The sequence below is a fragment of the Salvelinus namaycush genome, chromosome 10 (genome assembly GCF_016432855.1).
Source record: "Salvelinus namaycush isolate Seneca chromosome 10, SaNama_1.0, whole genome shotgun sequence".
Taxonomy (NCBI): Eukaryota; Metazoa; Chordata; class Actinopteri; order Salmoniformes; family Salmonidae; genus Salvelinus; species Salvelinus namaycush.
The window spans coordinates 41,919,605-41,939,701 of NC_052316.1; the positions used below are offsets into that span (position 1 = coordinate 41,919,605).

Here is a 20,097-nt window from a genome sequence, read left to right on the forward strand (position 1 = left end):
GTCCATTCCCCGACAAATTCAGGCTGTTCTGAGGGCAAAAAGGGTCGGGGTACAACTCAATATTAGGAAGATGTCGTTGATGTTTTGAACACTTAGTGTATGTAGGAACTTCAAATGTGTGATTTTGTTGTAAAACATCCAGACATGTTGGTAGCTGAAATTTATTGTAAATATAAAGTGTATTTACAGTAGATAAATGTGACAATATCTAAAATAACATTACACACAATTACAGTACTATGTTTTGGCTTTTGTGTGCTATTAATTAAAAATATATCTCATTTGATTAGTAAACGTGAAATAATGGATAACTGATATACATTTGTAGATAATAACATCAAGGCAACCTATCAGATATGATGGTACTACAATCACTATTATTAACCTTTCACAGTACATAACAACATATTGTCTGTACAATACAAAGTCTCAGCTGACATTGTTGTCCAGATAACAGTACAGATACATGGACACCAGCATCGCTGCCACCTAGGAGAGAGAAACTTGTGTTAGGATGATCTAGATCACAACTACAATAATATGGCTTTGATTACATGTACAGGGCCTTCAGAAAGCATCCACATTTTGTTGTGTTACAGCCTGAATTTAAAATGGATTAAATGTAGACTTTGTGTCACTGGCCTACACACAATACCCCATTATGTCAAAGTGGAATTATGTTTTTATATAAAATTAAAATAATAAAATAAACATTTGAATTCAGGCTGTAAAACAACAAAATGTGGAATAAGTCAAGGGGTCTGAATACTTTCTGAAGGCACTGTAACAGCTCCTGTATCCAACACTAGCTGTCATAATGGCCGGGAGTTTGTCCTGACACGATGACCAGACCATAACCACATATGACTGGACCATAACAGCAAAAACTCCCTAGCCCTGGTCCGCACGGTTCCTATATGCACCTACCCTATCATCTCTTCCTGACTGCTTGTGAATATGCGTGAGTCACTTTATAACATTATGATCAGATTGTAGATCAGATTCCTCAAAGCCATAAAACATCTCCACTGGATGTTCAGTACATGCAAATCAATGGCTTTCACTCATCCTGCGACAAGAGGTTGATAGACATGGTACACGGTTATACTCCTGCACTGAACAATGCACAGACACATTTTTTTACAGACACTCTTATCCAGAGCAACTTAGAGTATACAATTTTCATACTGGTCCCCCCACGGGATTTGAACCCACGCGTCAGAAGTGCCCCGCTCTACCAACTTAGCCACACGGGATCATTTATGACCTGTTGATTTTACCTCTAGCCCTCCGATGCCTACGGCTATTCCACCTACGATGTTGGCATGCTTCTGAAGGGCCTCCAACAGCTGTGCAAAACAGCCCTGGAGAGGAACGTGTACAGAACATGAATTATTAATAGGACAATTGTTGTACACGTCTAAGTTAGTTTTAAAACACAAGGTCATTAAGGCATTGGGTCAGACTTGTTACACATTTGCACGTGTTTTTCTCTAGATCAAGTGAAGGTTGTTGACGATGTTTAGTTTATGATACATTTGAGTGTAAACAAGGAGACTTATGGTTGTTCCTGTGGGAAACAGTGTCACTCTGTGGGTGTCTCACCCAGTCTATGGTGTGTGTCCCAAATGACACCCTATTTTCTATATAGTGCACTACTTTTGACCAGAGATGATACCGTTTATAATAATATTTTGAAAGCAGTGCTAAATAAATAAAAGAAAGATCTACAAATTGGACTACTTCTTTGTCAGTTTTGTCCTTGTTTGGTTGAGTTTAAAACCATCAGAATGGAGAAAGCCCAATGAACTAATGTTACCATAAGAGTCATGCACTGCTCATTACACATAGAACTTTGATCATTCAGAATAGTGAGCCATTGGCAGCCGTGGTCTCACCTGAACAGCACTGTGCCATGCCTGCTGCTGGCTGCAGGGGGCAGTGTCTAGCTGGCAGCAGCTGGGTGGGTAGCTGCCCTCACTCTGCTCGAAGTAGTACGAGTCAGTAAAGTCTGTGTAGTTGGTGAAGCCACAGCAATTCAGCTTCAGGGACACGGAGAGAAAGAGAGAAATGTGTTGTAGCATTCTCTCAGCATTCCCTTGTAACACTTGAGTGACATGCTAACAACAATGTGTTGGAGGATGGACGAGCACACTGGCAAGTGTTCACCAAAATAAAGGCATTTCATTTAGTTATTGATTTACCATTCAATAAAAAGCAACACAACATGGACGGCTATGTAAGGAACAGCTTTTCTTTGGCATTCTACTTAGGTTATTGATTTGTATTCCTCTGTACTTTCTAGCCTGTAGGCTACTTAAAGATGGTGGCCATGGTCCCAGAGAGGTACATGATGTATTGACATGCTTTTAGCAGAGAGAGAGAGGTTCACAAGTCAAGGTCTTTGAATGTATCAAGCATAATGAGAGCTGAGCAATGGCAGAAATGTAGAATTGTGTGCAACTGAAAACAAAGTAAGGCACAATACAAAAGCTATACAATACAAAGAGTCAAAGCCATGTTATTACCATTCTAAACTCTTACAGGGTAGAATGTGATTGACATGTGATAGATAGATTATGACAAACTCAGCAGTTATGGCCCATACCGTATGGGATTAAATATCGCAGATAGGGTTAGTCAGGACTCAGGAGGGCTAGCCACGGACTTGGATGGTTCAGGCTCATCATTGTCTGTGAAAAACGGCACCTGTCTTGCTCCTGGATAGCGGAGAAATATTGGTAACTTGAGGTAGCCATACCTCAGTCATAGTGCTGTTCCAGATCTTGGTGACCACCGGATCGCTGCCATACTGGTTCTTCAAGACAAGGGTGGCCCATGCTTTAAGAATCCCCTCGGCCTGGAGACCACACACACACACACACACACACACACACACACACACACACACACACACACACACACACACACACACACACACACACACACACACACACACACACACACACACACACACACAAGGTCACTGAACAAACCTACAACATATAGTCTGTTTTTACAGAGTGTACAGCTCAGGCAGTTAGCTATGCATCAATAATGAAATAAATGTCTATCTGAACCAAACAAAGCACCTGGGAAATAAAACCCATAGCCTGTCCCTGAGAAGATGACTGGGACATTTTCCTCCATTTTCTCCTTTGTGATTGTAAGTGGTCACATTTACATATATATTGATGCTGCTGTTTGTTCGATCAGGACACTTTCTCCCATTGTGTTTCATACCATATTTATTTCATACAGAGAAAACATATCTATATAATACAAAGGAATATGTTCATGCCAGAGCTCCTGTTATTGTAGAGAGTGAATTCCTATATGACATATTCCTATATTCACCACCCTCCATCTCCCTCCCTCTCCCTCTCCCCCCCTTCTCTCTCTACCTCCCTCTCTCTCCCCCTCCCACTCTCTACCTCCCTCTACCTCCCCCTCCCTCTCTCCCCCTTCTCTCCCCCTCCCACTCTCTACCTCCCTCCCTCCCTACCTACCTCCCTCCCTCTCTCTACCCCCCTCCCTCTCTCTCCCTCTCTCTCTCCCCCCTTCTCTCTCTACCTCCCTCTCTCCCCCCTCCCACTCTCTACCTCCTTCCCTCTCTTTACCTCTCTACCTCCCTACCTCCCTCCCTCTCTCTACCTCCCTACCTCCCTACAGTGTGTCCCCGTTTTTTCCATTTTGATTAATAAGCCCTTGGCGTACAGTCACACAAGGGGGAGCGAGGGGAGCGACTCAGGGGAGCGAGTGTGTGTGTGTGTGTGTTCAGGGAGCAGGGAGAGAGTAGCCTGAGGGGACGTGGAGACATGTTACAATTAAAAGTGCCCCCCAAGAAGCGGGAAGAGGGGCTCAGATCAGAGGGGTTATTACCAGCTAGCTAATTCATCACTGTCACTCTGCCTGCCTGGTTGCCTGCCCTGCGTGCCCCTCGCTACACTGCATTCCCTCACACACACTCACACGAACACATACACACACGCACACACATACACTGTGGACAGGAGAAAGGCCTAAACAACCAACACACTGGGCTCTGAGCCAGGAGGGGATAACGTACCAACTGTATCAACTAAACTGTGCAAGGAGAGGAGAGTTGTGGAGGATATTAGGCCATATGCCTAATGTTATTGATCAATCTTCTACATTGTAGAATAATATCGAAGACATCAAAACTATGAAATAACACATGTGGAATAAAGTAGTAACCAAAAAAGCGTTAAACAAATCAATATATATTTTAGATTTTAGATTCTTCAAAGTAGCCACCCTTTGTCTTGATGACAGCTTTGCACACTCTTGGCATTCTCTCAACCAGCTTCACCTGGAATGCTTTTCCAACAGTCTTGAAGGAGTTCCCACATATGCTGAGCACTTGTTGGCTGCTTTTCCTTCACCCTGTGGTCCAACTCATCCCAAACCATCACAATTGGGTGGAGGTCGGGTGATTGTGGAGGCCAGAATCTAAAATATATTTTGATTTATTTAACACTTTTTTGGTTACTACATGATTCCACATGTTATTTCATAGTTTTGATGTCTTCACTATTATTTTACAATGTAGAAAATAGTAAAAATAAAGAAAAACCCTTGAATGAGTAGGTGTGTCCAAACTTTTGACTGGTACTGTATATATACAGTTGAAGTCGGAAGTTTACATACACTTAGGTTGGAGTCATTAAAACTCGTTTTTCAACCACTCCACAAATTTCTTGTTAACAAACTATAGTTTTGGCAAGTCGGTTAGGACATCTACTTTGTGCATGACACAAGTAATTTTTCCAACATTTGTTTACAGACAGATTATTTCAATTAGAATTCACTGTATCACAATTCCAGTGGGTCAGAAGTTAACATTACAGTTGACTGTGCCATTAAACAGCTTGGAAAATTCCAGAAAATGCCATCATGGCTTTAGAAGCTTCTGATAGGCTAATTGACATAATTTGAGTCAATTGGAGGTGTACCTGTGGATGTATTTCAAGGCCTACCTTCAAACTCAGTGCCTCTTTGCTTGGCATCATGGGAAAATCAAAAGTAGACCTCAGAAAAACAGTTGTAGACCTCCACATCCTTGGGAGCAATTTACAAACGCCTGAAGGTACCACGTTCATCTGTACAAACAATAGTATGCAAGTATAAACACCATGGGACCTCGCAGCCGTCATACTGCTCAGGAAGGAGCGGTAGGTTCTGTCTCCTAGAGATGAATGTACTTTGGTGCAAAAAGTGCAAATCAATCCCAGAACAACAGCAAAGGACCTTGTGAAGATGCTGGAGGAAACAGGTACAAAAGTATCTATATCCACAGTAAAACTAGTCCTATATCGACATAACCTGAAAGGCCGCTCAGCAAGGAAGAAGCCACTGCTCCAAAACCGCCATAAAAAGCCAGACTATGGTTTGCAACTGCACATGGGGACAAAGATTGTACTTTTTGGAGAAATGTCCTCTGGTCTGATGAAACAAAAATAGAACTGTTTGGCCATAATGACCATCGTTATGTTTGGAGGAAAAAGGGGGAGGCTTGCAAGCCGAAGAACACCATCCCAACCGTGAAGCACGGGGGTGGCAGCATCATGTTGTGGGGGTGCTTTGCTGCAGGAGGGACTGGTGCACTTCACAAACTAGATGGTATCATGAGGAAGAAAAATTATGTGGATATATTGAAGCAATATCTCAAGACATCAGTCAGAAAGTTAAAGCTTGGTCGCAAATGGGTCTTCCAAATGGACAATGACCCCAAGCATACTTCCAAAGTTGTGGCAAAATGGCTTAAGGACAACAAAGTCAAGGTATTGGAGTGGCCATCACAAAGCCCTGACCTCATCCTACAGAAAAGTTGTGGGCAGCACTGAAAAAGCATGTGCGAGCAAGGAGGCCTACAAACCTGACTCAGTTACACCAGCTGTCAGGAGTGGGCCAAAATTCACCCAGCTTATTGTGGGAAGCTTATGGAAGGCTACCCAAAACGTTTGACCCAAGTTACATTTACATTTAAGTCATTTAGCAGACGCTCTTATCCAGAGCGACTTAAAAATTGGAAAGTTCATACATATTCATCCTGGTCCCCCCGTGGGGAATGAACCCACAACCCTGGCGTTGCAAGCGCCATGCTCTACCAACTGAGCCACACGGGACCACGTTAAAGTTAAACAATTGAAAGTTAAACAATTGAAAGACAATGCTACCAAATACTACTTGAGGGTATGTAAACTTCTGACCCACTGGGAATATGATGAAAGAAATAAAAACTGAAATACATAATTCTCTCTATTATTCTGACATTTCACATTCTTAAAATAAAGTGGTGATCCTAACTGACCTAAGACAGGGAATTTTTACGAGGATTAAATGTCAGGAATTGTGAAAAACTGAGTTTAAATGTATTTGGCTAAGGTGTATGTAAACTTCTGACTTCAACTGTATATACTGTTTATATATAATATCTCTTTAAATATAAATCATGAAAAAGTGTTAATTATCTGACATTATTTAATTGTAACAAACAGAGGAAGCTCTATAGCAGAGTAGCTCTTACCGACAGGAACAACCACCTCTCTGTTATAATCGATCTGTTATTAAGGCCCTGTAGTAACTTGCAATGTTGTTTTACATTTTTCCATCATATAAGCGTCACGTGTCTCCTCTGAATGTCTTTTAGAACTATAAAGCAGTCATGTAACGCTTGTATAACGCTCTCTAAAATTGGTTATTAAATCAGAGTTATTCAGATTCCATCGGGTCATGGCTTTTTGGTTAGATTATGGCGTAGGCCCGATGGGGAAAGGGAGATTTATGTGGTAGATATAGTAGTAGGAAATAGATCAACACCCTATATGTATTGCCCATTTCATTGTTTCAGGGGTATATTTCGGGGGGTTATTATGTTCATGGATGGCTATGTATATTACTACCCAATCCATATTAATTATTGCAATGATACTGTGTCATCAAAAGCCGGGGATGGGCAGATGCTCGGAGACTGCCAAATACATTATCGAAATGGCAATGCGCTTTGTCTAGGTAATGAATTAATAGGATTAATGCTAAAAAACAGCACAATAGATTCACTATAAGCATATCTAATTAAGTAACAATGAGAATCTATAATACACGCCTAGGATCTCTTCTGGCCCTCGACAAAGACCCACCAACATACACAGACGCACAAAAATACACACACACACACACACACACACACACACACACACACACACACACACACACACACACACACACACACACACACAATCATGTCAAGATGCAGAAGTTGTCACTAGTTACCTCAGTCACAAAGTCAAAATATATTGTATATTGTTTGTTTTTTTTGGTCCAAATTTAAGGTTAGGGTTAGGCAAAAGGTTAGCAGTGTGGTTGAGGTTAGGGTTAGGCAAAAGGTTAGCAGTGTGGTTGAGGTTAGGGTTAAGCAAAAGGTTAGCAGTGTGGTTAAGGTTAGGGTTAGGCAAAAGGTTAGCAGTGTGGTTAAGGTTAGGGTTATGCAAAAGGTTAGCAGTGTGGTTAAGGTTAGGGTTAGGCAAAAGGTTAGCAGTGTGGTTAGGGTTAGGCAAAAGGTTAGCAGTGTGGTTAAGGTTAGGGTTAGGCAAAAGGTTAGCAGTGTGGTTAAGGTTAGGGTTAGGCAAAAGGTTAGCAGTGTGGTTAAGGTTAGGGTTAGGCAAAAGGTTATTAGTGTGGTTAAGGTTAGGGATAGGCAAAAGGTTAGCAATGTGGTTAAGGCTAGGGATAGGTTTAAATCAGATGAAAAAAAATGAAATTAGGACTTTTGAGTAACTTTGACGATCATTTTCCAGGTTTTTGTGTTTGGAATGACACCGTTACTACGGGAGATGATGCTGTCATAGAATGACTAGGCCTATTACCCATAATGCTAATTGACTGGAAATTCCAAATCAACTGCGCTGCTGTGCTTATAGTCTGACGGGCCCACGTGTAAAACCTTAAACCACGTCTCATCATGACCCGCTTCCCTGTTTTCCCCAACACTTAAAGTAATCCTCAAATCCCTTCAAATAATACTGTCAAATAAAGCAAGGTATATAACAAGTCAAATAAGCTCTTGGCCTAAAACATAGGCAACAAACGTGAGCTGGTAGACATTGGAGAGGTAGAAATTACAGTTACACGCTTGGATGTGGTCACATCGGTGCGAGTTACAAATTTTAGCTGGTCACTTTACTCAAAACATTCTATTTTTGGAGCAGCTAAAACCATGATTTGATCAAACGGTAACATCCTGATTCCTGCATCAAGGTGTTTTCCCTGCTGCCCCTGTTTCTCTCTGTGCCCCCCGAGTAGACTAGATGAAGAGAAGGCGAGGAAGAGAAAAACGCATTTGCACGAAGCTGGCTGTACTGTGTTACGTCTAATCTATGAGACCGGATTGGCTGGAAAAATAAGTAGGCTACTGTTGTGGGTTTGTTTTCGAGTTTCCCCTTCCTCAGTGATTAGCCCCAAGTGAATTCGCCTACAGTATATGTATCTCTATTGAACAAAATAAACAGAAATTCTGGAACCCTATTTTGACAGTACAATTATAGCAACAACAGCCTAATTGTCAACCCAAAATTCACGCCAATCACTGATTTACGTGCTTTGCATCAAAATATCTTTATTTTGTATTCCTGCTTGGACATGTTGGATGAAACAACGTATTTCTTGAATAAATCTAAGTCTGGAGCATTCCTATACTGTTTTTTAAATATATATAGACAACATGGGGCCAACATTGAATTTGAAAGAGAAGGCAAGTGCCTTGATCCCACAGGAAATAGGCCGATGGGAGTTTTTTAAATGCTCCGGATTTGAGAATATTGGTATATCCAGAGACCAAAATGCAGAACAGATAAACGCATTTTTGATTTGCAGGAGGAGAGAATTTCGTTAAATAAAATTATTCATTTCCAATGATTTACCGTCCGAAAAGACAGGGTGTCCCGCTAGTATTTTACTGAACAGGACTGGAGAAAGAGCAGGAGCGAGACCTATATATGTAAATAGTCTGTTTTGCATATAAAATGCTTTAACTTCAATATTCCAGAGTAATAAATTGCTCAAAGTGAGAGGCGTCGCACAAAGCCCCAGGCAATCTGGGAGTCATTAAAGGGCCAAATGTACTGAAGTGGACATAAAGCCCAGTAATTCAATGATGGCCGGGCTATGAAGGAAAATTTACATGGAGATAAAAATCGAGAATGGGAGTGAAAGCTGGAGCAAGAGAGGGAGGAGGGGGGAGGGAGAGAGAGACATAAGGAGAGATGATACAAAGAGAGAGAGAAAGAGAGAGGGAGGGAGGTTCAAGTCAGAGGTGGAGAGAGAGAGGGAGACTTACAAACGAAGAGTAGGCGAGGGCCACCGTTCCGGCTGCCACTTCAGCGATGAAAATAATCAGGATGATGGAGAAAAACTTAGTAGAACAAGACAAAGAAAAAGGACTTGGCTTTAGATTAGAGGAGCTGACTGCAACCTCAACCACAACACAACTACAAGTTCACAAAATAACCAGAACGCAACCATAACACACCATAACACAACCACAAGGTCACAAAACAACACAGCTATAACACAACCACAAGTTCACAAACACAACCATAACACAACCACAAGTTCACAAACCAACCACCACACCATACCACAACACACAACACACAACTACAACAACTAAACAACCCCTATCCAACCACAACACAACTCCTACACTCCTCTGGGCTTCGTAATCAGCCTTTGTCCTGTCATGTTATTGTAAAGGCCCTTCGATAAAGGACAGCTAACCGTTGATTAGACAAAGGAGAACAGGGAAGTGGTTTAATGTGAACGCTGAAACAACCGATAAGCATCTTCTCCTGGCTGAGAGCTGTAAACAGTAATGTATCCTATATGGACTACTATCCGTTAGAATCTATCAGTCTGAGTAATGTATGTGATGGTGCTTATGGGGAAAATGTTCTAGCTGTGCTACTCATTATCAATGAAATGGACTCTGGGGGTAGTTAGCCACATTGTTAATGAACATTAACACACCCTCTTCAGGACTACACTGGAGAAAGATAGTCCTTCATGGATATGGTAGCTTGTTTTGTGAACTGTGTAGATAGATTAATTGGGAGTGTGGAGAAGTGGGTATGTAAGGTCTATAATACAGTCATGAATGATATACTGCAGATATAGTTAATAATGTACCTTGTGGTTTTGTAGTTATGTTGAGTTAGATCACAATTGTGAGTATAGCAGTTAGTGTAAGTTAATTGGCTGTGTTCAGTATAGCAGTTAGTGTAAGTTAATTGGCTATCTTCAGCATAGCAGTTAGAGTAAGTTAATTAGCTGTGTTCAGTATAGCAGTTAGTGTAAGTTAATTGGCTGTGTTCAGCATAGCAGTTAGTGTAAGTTAATTGGCTGTGTTCAGCATAGCAGTTAGTGTAAGTTAATTGGCTGTGTTCAGCATAGCAGTTAGTGTAAGTTAATTGGCTGTGTTCAGCATAGCAGTTAGTGTAAGTTAATTGGCTGTGTTCAGCATAGCAGTTAGTGTAAGTTAATTGGCTGTGTTCAGCATAGCAGTTAGTGTAAGTTAATTAGCTGTGTTCAGCATAGCAGTTAGAGTAAGTTAATTAGCTTTGTTCAACATAGCAGTTAGTGTAAGTTATTTGGCTGTGTTCAGCATAGCAGTTAGTGTAAGTTAATTGGCTGTGTTCAGCATAGCAGTTAGTGTAAGTTAATTGGCTGTGTTCAGCATAGCAGTTAGAGTAAGTTAATTAGCTGTGTTCCGCATAGCAGTTAGTGTAAGTTAATTGGCTGTGTTCAACAGTGGGCCTGTACTCTGGACTGTACCTACCAGTAGCAGCAGACACTTGCTCCCCTTGTGGGCTCCACAGCAGCCCAGGACACCCAGTAGAACCAGCACTCCTCCAATAGCGATGCAGAAGAAGCCCACATTGACAAACTGCGTGTCGAGGGTGGAGAAGGGACTCAGCACCTGTAGGAACAAACCCTTATCCACACTCACCCAAATCCCCACGCCCAGCAGGGTCAGACCCCCCAGCTGGAAACACACACACACACACACACACACACACACACACACACACACACACACACACACACACACACACACACACACACACACACACACACACACACACACACATATACACACACAGGATACACACATTTACACACACACAGGATACACACATTTACACACACCGGATACACACATATACACACACACAGGATACACACACAGGACACGCACATACATACACACACACACAGGATACACAGACAGGATACACACACACAGGACACACACACACAGGATACACACATACACACACACACAGGATACATACACACACACACAGGATACACACATACACACACACACACACACACACACACACACACACACACACACACACACACACACACACACACACACACACACACACACACACACACACACACACACACACACACACACACACACACACACACACACGGGATACACATAGGTCAATACACACAAAGACACTTGCAACCCACAAGGTTCCATGGTTCCTTGAGATGTGTATAGGCTGTGTGCTCTTCCCTGGTCACTCCACAGCCACACCCATAGCTACTTAGTTAAAAAAAAGGTTAAATTAAAAAAATACAAAATAAAAATAAAACCCATAGCTACTTCCTAGTTTGAATGAAATAGGAAGTGGGTGTGTCAGGAAGAGGGAAGCCATCTTGACTACATGTTGTGGTCAGAAAAGATTGGTAATTAGGAAACTAGTTACCTAACTAGTTTAAAAGCCTAGTTTTCTCACTCTATACAAGTGATAACACTCTTAAAGACTTGTTTAAAGGATATTGTATCGATTGTCGAGAGAAGTTTTCTCTGCAGACCAAAGTTTGGAAGGCTATTGCTAGGGTCTACAACTGAGCTTGTAAACTCAATCTTTATTTAATTTCTTGCAGCTGGATTATCTGTATTTTGTAGCGTTTTTGGGGGGATTTCTTGCCTTGTTTTGGGACTGAACTGAATTTCACATGTACTTTTATTAGAGAACCCAGACATTGTTGCTGAACTAAAACAGCCACTTGATTTAGCAGTTTTATCTGCTGGGTCAACAGCTCTTTCATGAGGTAATACGTGTGTTGTGTCACTACCCTATCCTACCTTTGTACGACACCACCACATCATCTGCTGTGTAGCTCTTTCAGGTGTCTATGACCAAAAGCACCCCCTTTGGCCTCATGGGTGGAATGTTATTAATATTTTTCATAATTTCATAATTAATAAAGATATATATATATTTTTAAATAATGACGAACATCCAGTGATTCTATGTCAAACAGTTTTGTTATATTTCAGTCTTCTGGGATGTATACTGAACAAAAATATAAACGCAACATGCAACAATTTCAACAATTTTACTGAGTTACAATTTAGCCAGGCCCACCCACTTGGGAGCCAGGACCAGCCAATCAGAATTATTTTTTCCTCACAAAGGGGCTTTATTACAGACAGAAATACTCCTCAGTTTCATCAGCTTTCTGGGTGGCTGGTCTCAGATGATCCCGCAGGTGAAGAAGTCAGATGTGGGGGTCCTGGGTTAGCGTCGTTACACATGGTCTGCGGTTGTGAGGCCGGTTAGATGTACTGCCAAATTCTCTAAAACAACATTGGAGGTGGCTTATGGTAGAGCAATTAACATTAAAATCTCTGGCAACAGCTCTGGTGGACATTCCTGCAGTCAGCATGCCAATTGCACGCTCCCTCAAAACTTGAGACATTTATGGCATTGTGTGACAAAACTGCACTTTTTAGAGTGGCTTTTTGGTCCCAAGCACAAGGTGCACCTGTGTAATGATCATGTTGTTTAATCAGCTTCTTGATATGCCACACCTGTCAGGTGGATGGATTATATTGACAGAAATGCTCACTAACAGGGATGTAAACACATTTGTGCACAACATTTGAGAGAAATAAGCTTTTTGTGCATATGGAACATTTCTGGGATATTTTATTTCAGCTCATGTTGCGTTTATATTTTTATGTATTTTTATGTTGCGTTTATATACATTGTCAAAATGTCAGTGTTCTTTGTCTAGGAAATTAATGAATATGATTAATGCTAAAAACAAACAGCACAATATATCTGACATGGTACAGGTGTCTTCTTTTTTTAAGCCCATAACAATGTGTGTGAGGTGTATACTTTTGTTTCAAAGTAGATTTGTTTAAGACTCCCAAGAACCACTCTGTGTGACCCTGATTTAGCCCACTGCAGTAAAAAGGTTAAGAGGGGGTCAGGTAGAGAGGAAGATTCATTTATTTTGTCAGCCCGAGGCTTCTGTTATATACCAGCCAAAGAGAACTTGGCCTCTTGTTACCTTTTCTAAAGGAAACACTGCCCTTTCCCCATGACCCTTTTTCTTTCTCTACCAATACCAGACAGCTTAATAGGCAGGGATCCACTTAGTGATCATCTTGACCTTTTCTCTCTGTGTGACATGCAGAAGTCAACCATGGAATTCTATCTGGATTATAATGTAATGTCAGGAGGTATCTATCGTCAGGAAGTATCTATCTATTTTCTGATTAGCCAGGAGGAGAACGTTATATTTTTACTCGGCTCTGCCGGATGATGTCATAGGACTGCTGGAGAACCAACTCTAGCTCTTTAGGTCTAATCGGGAACTCTGGTCTAGCTCTAAACAAATGTTATTTTATCTACAAATGTAGATACCTACTTCACACATTGATTCACGTAATGGAAGTATTATTTACTTTATACGGGAAATGTGGGGCAATATATTTTATTTTTAAGCATATACAGTGCCTTCAGAAAGGTTTCATAGGTTATTGTCCTGCTGAAAGTGTCATTAATAACTTCACCATGCTCAAAGAGATATTCAATGTCTGCTTGTTTGATTTTTACCCTTCTACCAACAGGGTTCCTTTATGCGAGACATTGGAAAACCTCCCTGGTCTTTGTGATTGAATCTGTTTGAAATTCACTGCTTGACAGAGGGACCTTACAGATAATTGAATGTGTGGGGTACAGAGATGAGGTAGTCATTCAAAAATCATGTTAAAGACTATTATTGCACACAGAGTGAGTCCATATAACTTATTACATGACTTGTTAAGCACATTTTTACTAATTTAGGCTTGCCATTATTTAGGCTCGCCATAACAAAGGGGTTGAATACTTATTGACTAAAGACATTTAATATTTTCAAATTTTATTTATTTGTAAACATTTCTAAAAACATAATTCCACTTTGAAATTATGGGGTATTGTGTGTAGGCCAGTGCCAATAAATCTCAATTTAATCAATTTTAAATTCAGACTGTATCACAACAAAATGTGGGAAATAGTCAAAGGGTGTGAATACTTTCTGAAGGCACTATACTGAACATACCAAACGCCTGGTCTGACAGATCTAATGTTTTGCTTTACCGTTGGATCTCATCTGCGCTCTCTCGCGCTCTCTCTCTCGCTCTCTCTTTCTTTCTCTGTAGGTCAGATCAGTGAGAGAGTGGGTGGATGTCAGACTATGCTATTCCTTCTCTCCTCCCCACAGAACAGAAAGCATCTGAAACCTGATATTGTCTGTCGTCTCCAATCAGAGCTATGTCAGTCATATACAGGAGACCTTCTGCTTTCTGTCAGCTGCACATGAAACTAGGCCTGCCAGTCTGTCTGCCTGCCACCATCCTCCCCATCAGCCCTGATGTCTTCCACATGAGAATAATCTCCCCCTGTCTTCCTCTCCTCCCCTCTTCCCCCTCTCATTTCTCCTCAGGGTATCTTGTCTTGTATTTCTTCCTCCACCTGTTCTCAGTGATGAACGCCCTGCTCGGTAAATGTGATACGACAACCATATTCCCCCTAACTCCTTGTCTGGCAGCGTTTTCCCTCTGCCTGATCTAATTGTGGTTGGCTTTCTCTTTTATTTTTTTGCAGGCTAATGCGGTAGATGGAATGCCACCTGCCTGGGATGCCCTGTCAGACACCATGAGACCTGTCATAGATCACATGGAAATCAGGTTAGGACTAGAGGTCAACTGGGTAAATGGGATAGGTGAGTACAATATGGAAGGGACAAATGAAAGATATTAGGGCTGGAGGGATTGAATAGGAGACTTCTGAACAGAGCCATATATGCCTCTGTAGGGGGGGGGGGGGGGGGGGGGGGGTGAGTGAATGGATGAATGAATACTGTTGGAAATGCATTCCAGCTGAAGCTGGTTGAGAGAATGCCAAGAGTGTGCAAAGCTGTCATCAAGGCAAAGCATGGCTACTTTGAAGAATCTCAAATATTAAATATATTTGGATTTATTTAACACTTTTTTGGTTACTACATGATTCCATGTGTTATTTTATAGTTTTGATGTCTTCACTACTTTTTTACAATGTAGAAAATAGTAAAAATAAAGAAAAACCCTGGAATGAGTAGGTGTGTCCAAACTTTTGACTGGTGCTGTATATAAGTGTTCCATGTTTGTCTTCTGTTTTCCATGATATTTTGGCATTAATACGTGTCACATCAGTTTGCAAACAATGTAAAAATAATTATAATAATACTTGAGTCAATAAAGCCTTCATACAATCATGGTCTCTTTTTTGCTTTCTTGAGTTAGGCAGCTACAAAATGCAGGTGTTTCAGCCTAGCTCAGTGCTTTCTATGGTGGTGGGGAAGCCAGTGGAAAATACAGAGCGTAGGGGTTGAAAATGTTCTCTAGTTGCGCTGTGATTGGCTCAGTGTTCTGTCACTCATGGTGACACCACGTCACCGCCAAATCTAAGGGTAGAGCTCAAAATTCAACCCACTTGGGTGCTGCCATAGAGTTACATTAGAAGTGCCCATCCAAGAAGGCTCAAGGTCATTGGCCACAGATACACTGATTTCAAATCACGTTATATCTACAGTAGCTTTGATTGGACTTTCAAAATCGTAGCCAGCAAGCTAACAGTCATCATCATGAATCAAGTCAACAATCTACTGGCAAATCCTTTTTAATCCATGTCATATGAAGATAAAAAATTAAGAGAAATTATAGATAAAACGTATCGGTGCTCATCAGCCATTGGACAAAAATATTACATAACAAGTTAGAAATCACAAATTCAACAATGAGTGGTTGGGAAGGAATCTGTGGTTAACTGCAAGCATTGCACAGCAATCATTAGCCTACTATTCAGCGGAGTGGGTGTGTGGTCCCAAGTCTGGGTTTAAGGGTCTCTTTTCCAAGCTTGAAAGGATAAACATTCAACATTGGCCATGCTGTCAATCCAGCATGACTTCTGCCGAGCTCAAGACAACTGGAAACTCAGAACTGGGAAATCTGACTTCAGTGAGTTCAAAACAACTAGGAACTCTGAAAAAAACGAGCTCCGACTGGGGAAATATGTTTTGAACGGTCATCCAACTTGTCGGGAACTTGGGCTTCTTGCTAGAGCTCCGACCTGAAGATCACTGACGTCATCATGATTCAACCTTGTTTTTTTCCCAAGTTCCCAGTTGTCTTGAAAGCACCATAAATCCAGAGAATGCCAGACTTTGATGACAAAGTTTGATGACAAAATTGGCCCATGAAGGACCACCGCGCCACCTTCCTGTTCAAGTGAGCACAGCACAACAAGGAGAGTCCAAAATTGCTTGTATGCTGCTGCATAAATTATGTAATATGCCAGGGAGATATGTATACTGTAGCTAAGAAAGTAATACTAAGTGTATGTTGTGTAGTAAGATGTTGGTAGCCCATGTGCCTCACCCTAATAATTTGGTCCCTTTCTCCTCATAACTTCACCGACTGTTCTGACTTGATGGTGAACATGTAGCCTATAGCCTCTTTTAGAAAAATGTAATCATTGAATATTGTTAGAGCTTTCATTGTCTGCTTATATGCCCTCTTTATATCCTATGGTTCTGATTTGGTGTACAGAGAGAACACTGTAAGAACCGCCCATGTTCTGAATTCTGTTGCTATACATTTCAAAGTGCTGAACAAATAGTTATATTGACAACGTCTGTCCTAGCTCGCACATTATTGTCTAAATCAAAAATATCCACTTGTCGTCCCCTTATTCCATAGTTTGTACAAGTGTCAGTTGAAACCACGTTTAAGCAAGTCAGCCATATCAGCTATGTTTTTTTTAAAGGCAGTAAATGAGGCTGAATGAACCGTTTCGCTGCCAGACAAGGCTCCTCTGATAGCCAGGTGTAGCAGTGGTAAGGTGTTGGGACTGCTGTTGGAACTCTGCTGTAGGACAGCTATATGTAGGCCCTAACAGTTTGTGGGCACCGTTTGCCACTGTTATAAAAAAAAAATCTCACCCATCTACACATAATACCCAATAACAACAGTGAAAACATGTTTTTAGACATTTTTGTAAATTTATTGAAAATAAAATACGGAAATATCTATTTTACATAAGTATTTACACCCTTCAGTCAAAACTTTGTAAAGCTCCTTTGGCGGTGATTACAGCTGTGTGTCTTTCTGGGTAAGTCTCTAAGAGCTTTGCACACCTGGATTGTACAATATTTGCCCATTTATTATTGAAAAATGATTCAAGCTCTGTCAAATTGGTTGTTGATCATTGCTAGACAGCCATTTTCAGGACTTCCCATAGATTTTTAAGCCGATTTAGGTCAAAACTGTAACTAGGCCACTCACGAATATTCAACGTTGTCTTGGTAAGCAACTCCCATGTAGATATGGCCTTGTGTTTTAGGTTATTGTCCTGCTGAAAGGTGAATTCTTCTCCCAGGTGTCTGTTGGGAAACAGACTGAACCGGGTTTTCCTCTAGGATTTTGCCTGTGCTTATAGGTGTATTTAATTTCTTTATCCTGAAAAACTCCCTAGTCCTAGCCGATGACAAGCATACCTATAAGATGGTACAGCCACCACCATGCTTGAAAATATGAAGAGTGGTACTAAGTGATGTGTTGTGTTGTATTTTCCCCAAACATAACGCTTTCTATTCAGGACAAAAAGTACATTTCTTGGATTTTTTTGTTGTTGCAGTATTTGTATTTTGTATTTGTATTTTATTAGGATCCCCACCATATCCCCAGTATTACTTAAGTGCCTTGTTGCAAACAGGATGCACGTTTTGGATTTTTTAAAATTGTGTGCTATTCTGTGCAGGCTTCCTTCTTTCATTCTGTCATTTAGGTTAATATTGTGGAGTAACTACAATGTTGTTGAACCATGCTCAGTTTTCTCATATCACAACCATTAAACTCTGTAACTGTTTTAAAATCCCCATTGACCTCATGGTGAAATCCCTGAGCAATTTCCTTGCTCTCCGGCAACTGAGTTAGGAAGGACGTCTGTATCTTTGTAGTGACTGGGTGTATTGATACACCATCCAAAGTCAAATTAATAACTTCACCATGCTCAAAGGGATATTCAGCGTCTGCTTTTTTATTTTTTTTACACATCTACCAATCGGTGCCCTTCTTTGTGAGGCATTGAAAAAGCACCCTGGTCTTTGTGGTTGAATCTGTGCTTGAAATGCACTACTCTATTGAGGGACCTTACAGATAATTGTATGCGTGGGGTACAGAGATGAGGTAGTCATTATAATAAAATAATTTTAAACACTTTTATTGAACACAGAATGAGTCCATGCAATTTACTATGCAATTTGTTTAGCACATTTTTACTCCTGAACTTATCTAGGCTTGCCATAACAAAGGGGTTGAATATTTGACTCAAGACATTTCATCTTTAAATTTTTTATTAATTTGTAAAATAATTCTACAAACTAAATTCTACTTTGACGTTATGGGGTAATGTGTGTAGATCAGTTGCACAAAATCTCAACATAATCCATTTTAAATTCAGGCTGTACCACAGCAAAATGTGGAATAATTTGAATGGTGTGAACAGGCACTGAGATAGAGCATTATGACCTTGTCAAAAGATTGCATCTAACTGTTCTTCCCAGATCCACATAAGCATGCATAACATGACTTTATTAAGACAGTGTCTCATATTGTATGGTGTAGGTTTATTAAATAACTTGGCTCAGGCACTAATGAAAACCCAGTAGAAAAGGACTTACACTTCAACGATCATTTAAACGGGAGAAGCAAGGTGTAATGAAAATTCAGCATACCAACGCCAAAGTCCCCCTCCATTTCACAAACATCATTAGTTATAAACGCTAGGCGGAAAACGTAGGTAGCAAAATTAGAGAGTTTTAAAGTTAATGACATGAGAACTGCTGAGAGACAGAGAGAGAGAGACTTAAGAGTATAATTTGAGCTTCCGCTCAGTGATTTGTGGTATTTGTGTAACATCGTTGATATGTTGTTGAGTTAAATGGTGCTGAGGGAGAGGTGGGGGACAGCGAGAGAAAATACTTTTCTATGCATTAAAAGCCATTGTTTGTTGTTTCATTCACACAGGACTCATAAAGATTTCATGCAATAAATTAACAAATGCAATTACTCTCCCCTCGCTTGCCCCCCCCCCCCCCCCCCCCCGTGTGCATGTATGCAATCAAAAGGGAAACATACTCACAAGGATAAGCAAGTTGAACAAGACCATCATAAATTTGAAGAATGTGAAGCATGCCATTTTAATCTGTAATAAAGAGAACATAAATGATGCCGCTGCTTACTTCTCCCTACCTCTCTCTCCCACTCACACACTCAATGAGCTTCTAAAATGCATATATTAATACATTCTGGTCCCTCTCCCGCCATTTAAAATCACTCGCTGTGAAATGATTGTGCCAACAATGCATCCTGGTGATCAAAAGCTAGTTGAAAACAAACAGAGAGAGACCAAAGTAGTCAGTCACAGATTTAACAGGCTCAACAACAGCAACACAGTATTGTATTTTTCTACAGTGATCTAAACATATGAAACCCACCTGCGTTGTAGAGACTGCCTGTGTGCCTTAAAGAGTTAGACCCAGGAGATGACTGCTACCAGTGTGGTGTCTTTTAGGTCCCAGAGAGATGGCGTTGTTCTCCGGCAGACCAGGGTTCTCTTCAGTACTGCAGAGGAGGATCCCTTAGAAAGAAACAAGGGATCCAGGTGTGTCGTACAGCCA

At 40.9% G+C, this 20,097-nt stretch overlaps 1 protein-coding gene across 1 annotated transcript; it reads right to left on the reverse strand.

The window, feature by feature from the left end:
* Window positions 1–429: 429 nt before the first annotated feature.
* LOC120054570 (tetraspanin-1) lies at window positions 430–19,616 on the reverse strand. The gene is made up of 7 exons (XM_039002019.1): window positions 19,560–19,616; window positions 10,856–11,062; window positions 9,359–9,433; window positions 2,762–2,860; window positions 1,899–2,042; window positions 1,281–1,364; window positions 430–489 (listed from the first exon to the last, which is right to left on the reverse strand). The coding sequence occupies exons 1-7, from the start codon at window positions 19,614–19,616 to the stop codon at window positions 430–432; spliced, it is 726 nt and encodes a 241-aa protein (XP_038857947.1).
* Between the last annotated feature and the right edge of the window lie 481 nt (window positions 19,617–20,097).

Coding starts and splice junctions, on each gene's coding strand:
- LOC120054570 (XM_039002019.1), bottom strand. CDS start 19,616: ATGGCATGCTTCACATTCTTCAAATTTATGATGGTCTTGTTCAACTTG. Junction 9,434..10,855: donor GCAAGTGTCTGCTGCTACTG/GTAGGTACAGTC, acceptor TGTTCTACTAAG/TTTTTCTCCATCATCCTGAT. Junction 490..1,280: donor TAGGCATCGGAGGGCTAGAG/GTAAAATCAACA, acceptor TCTCTCTCCTAG/GTGGCAGCGATGCTGGTGTC.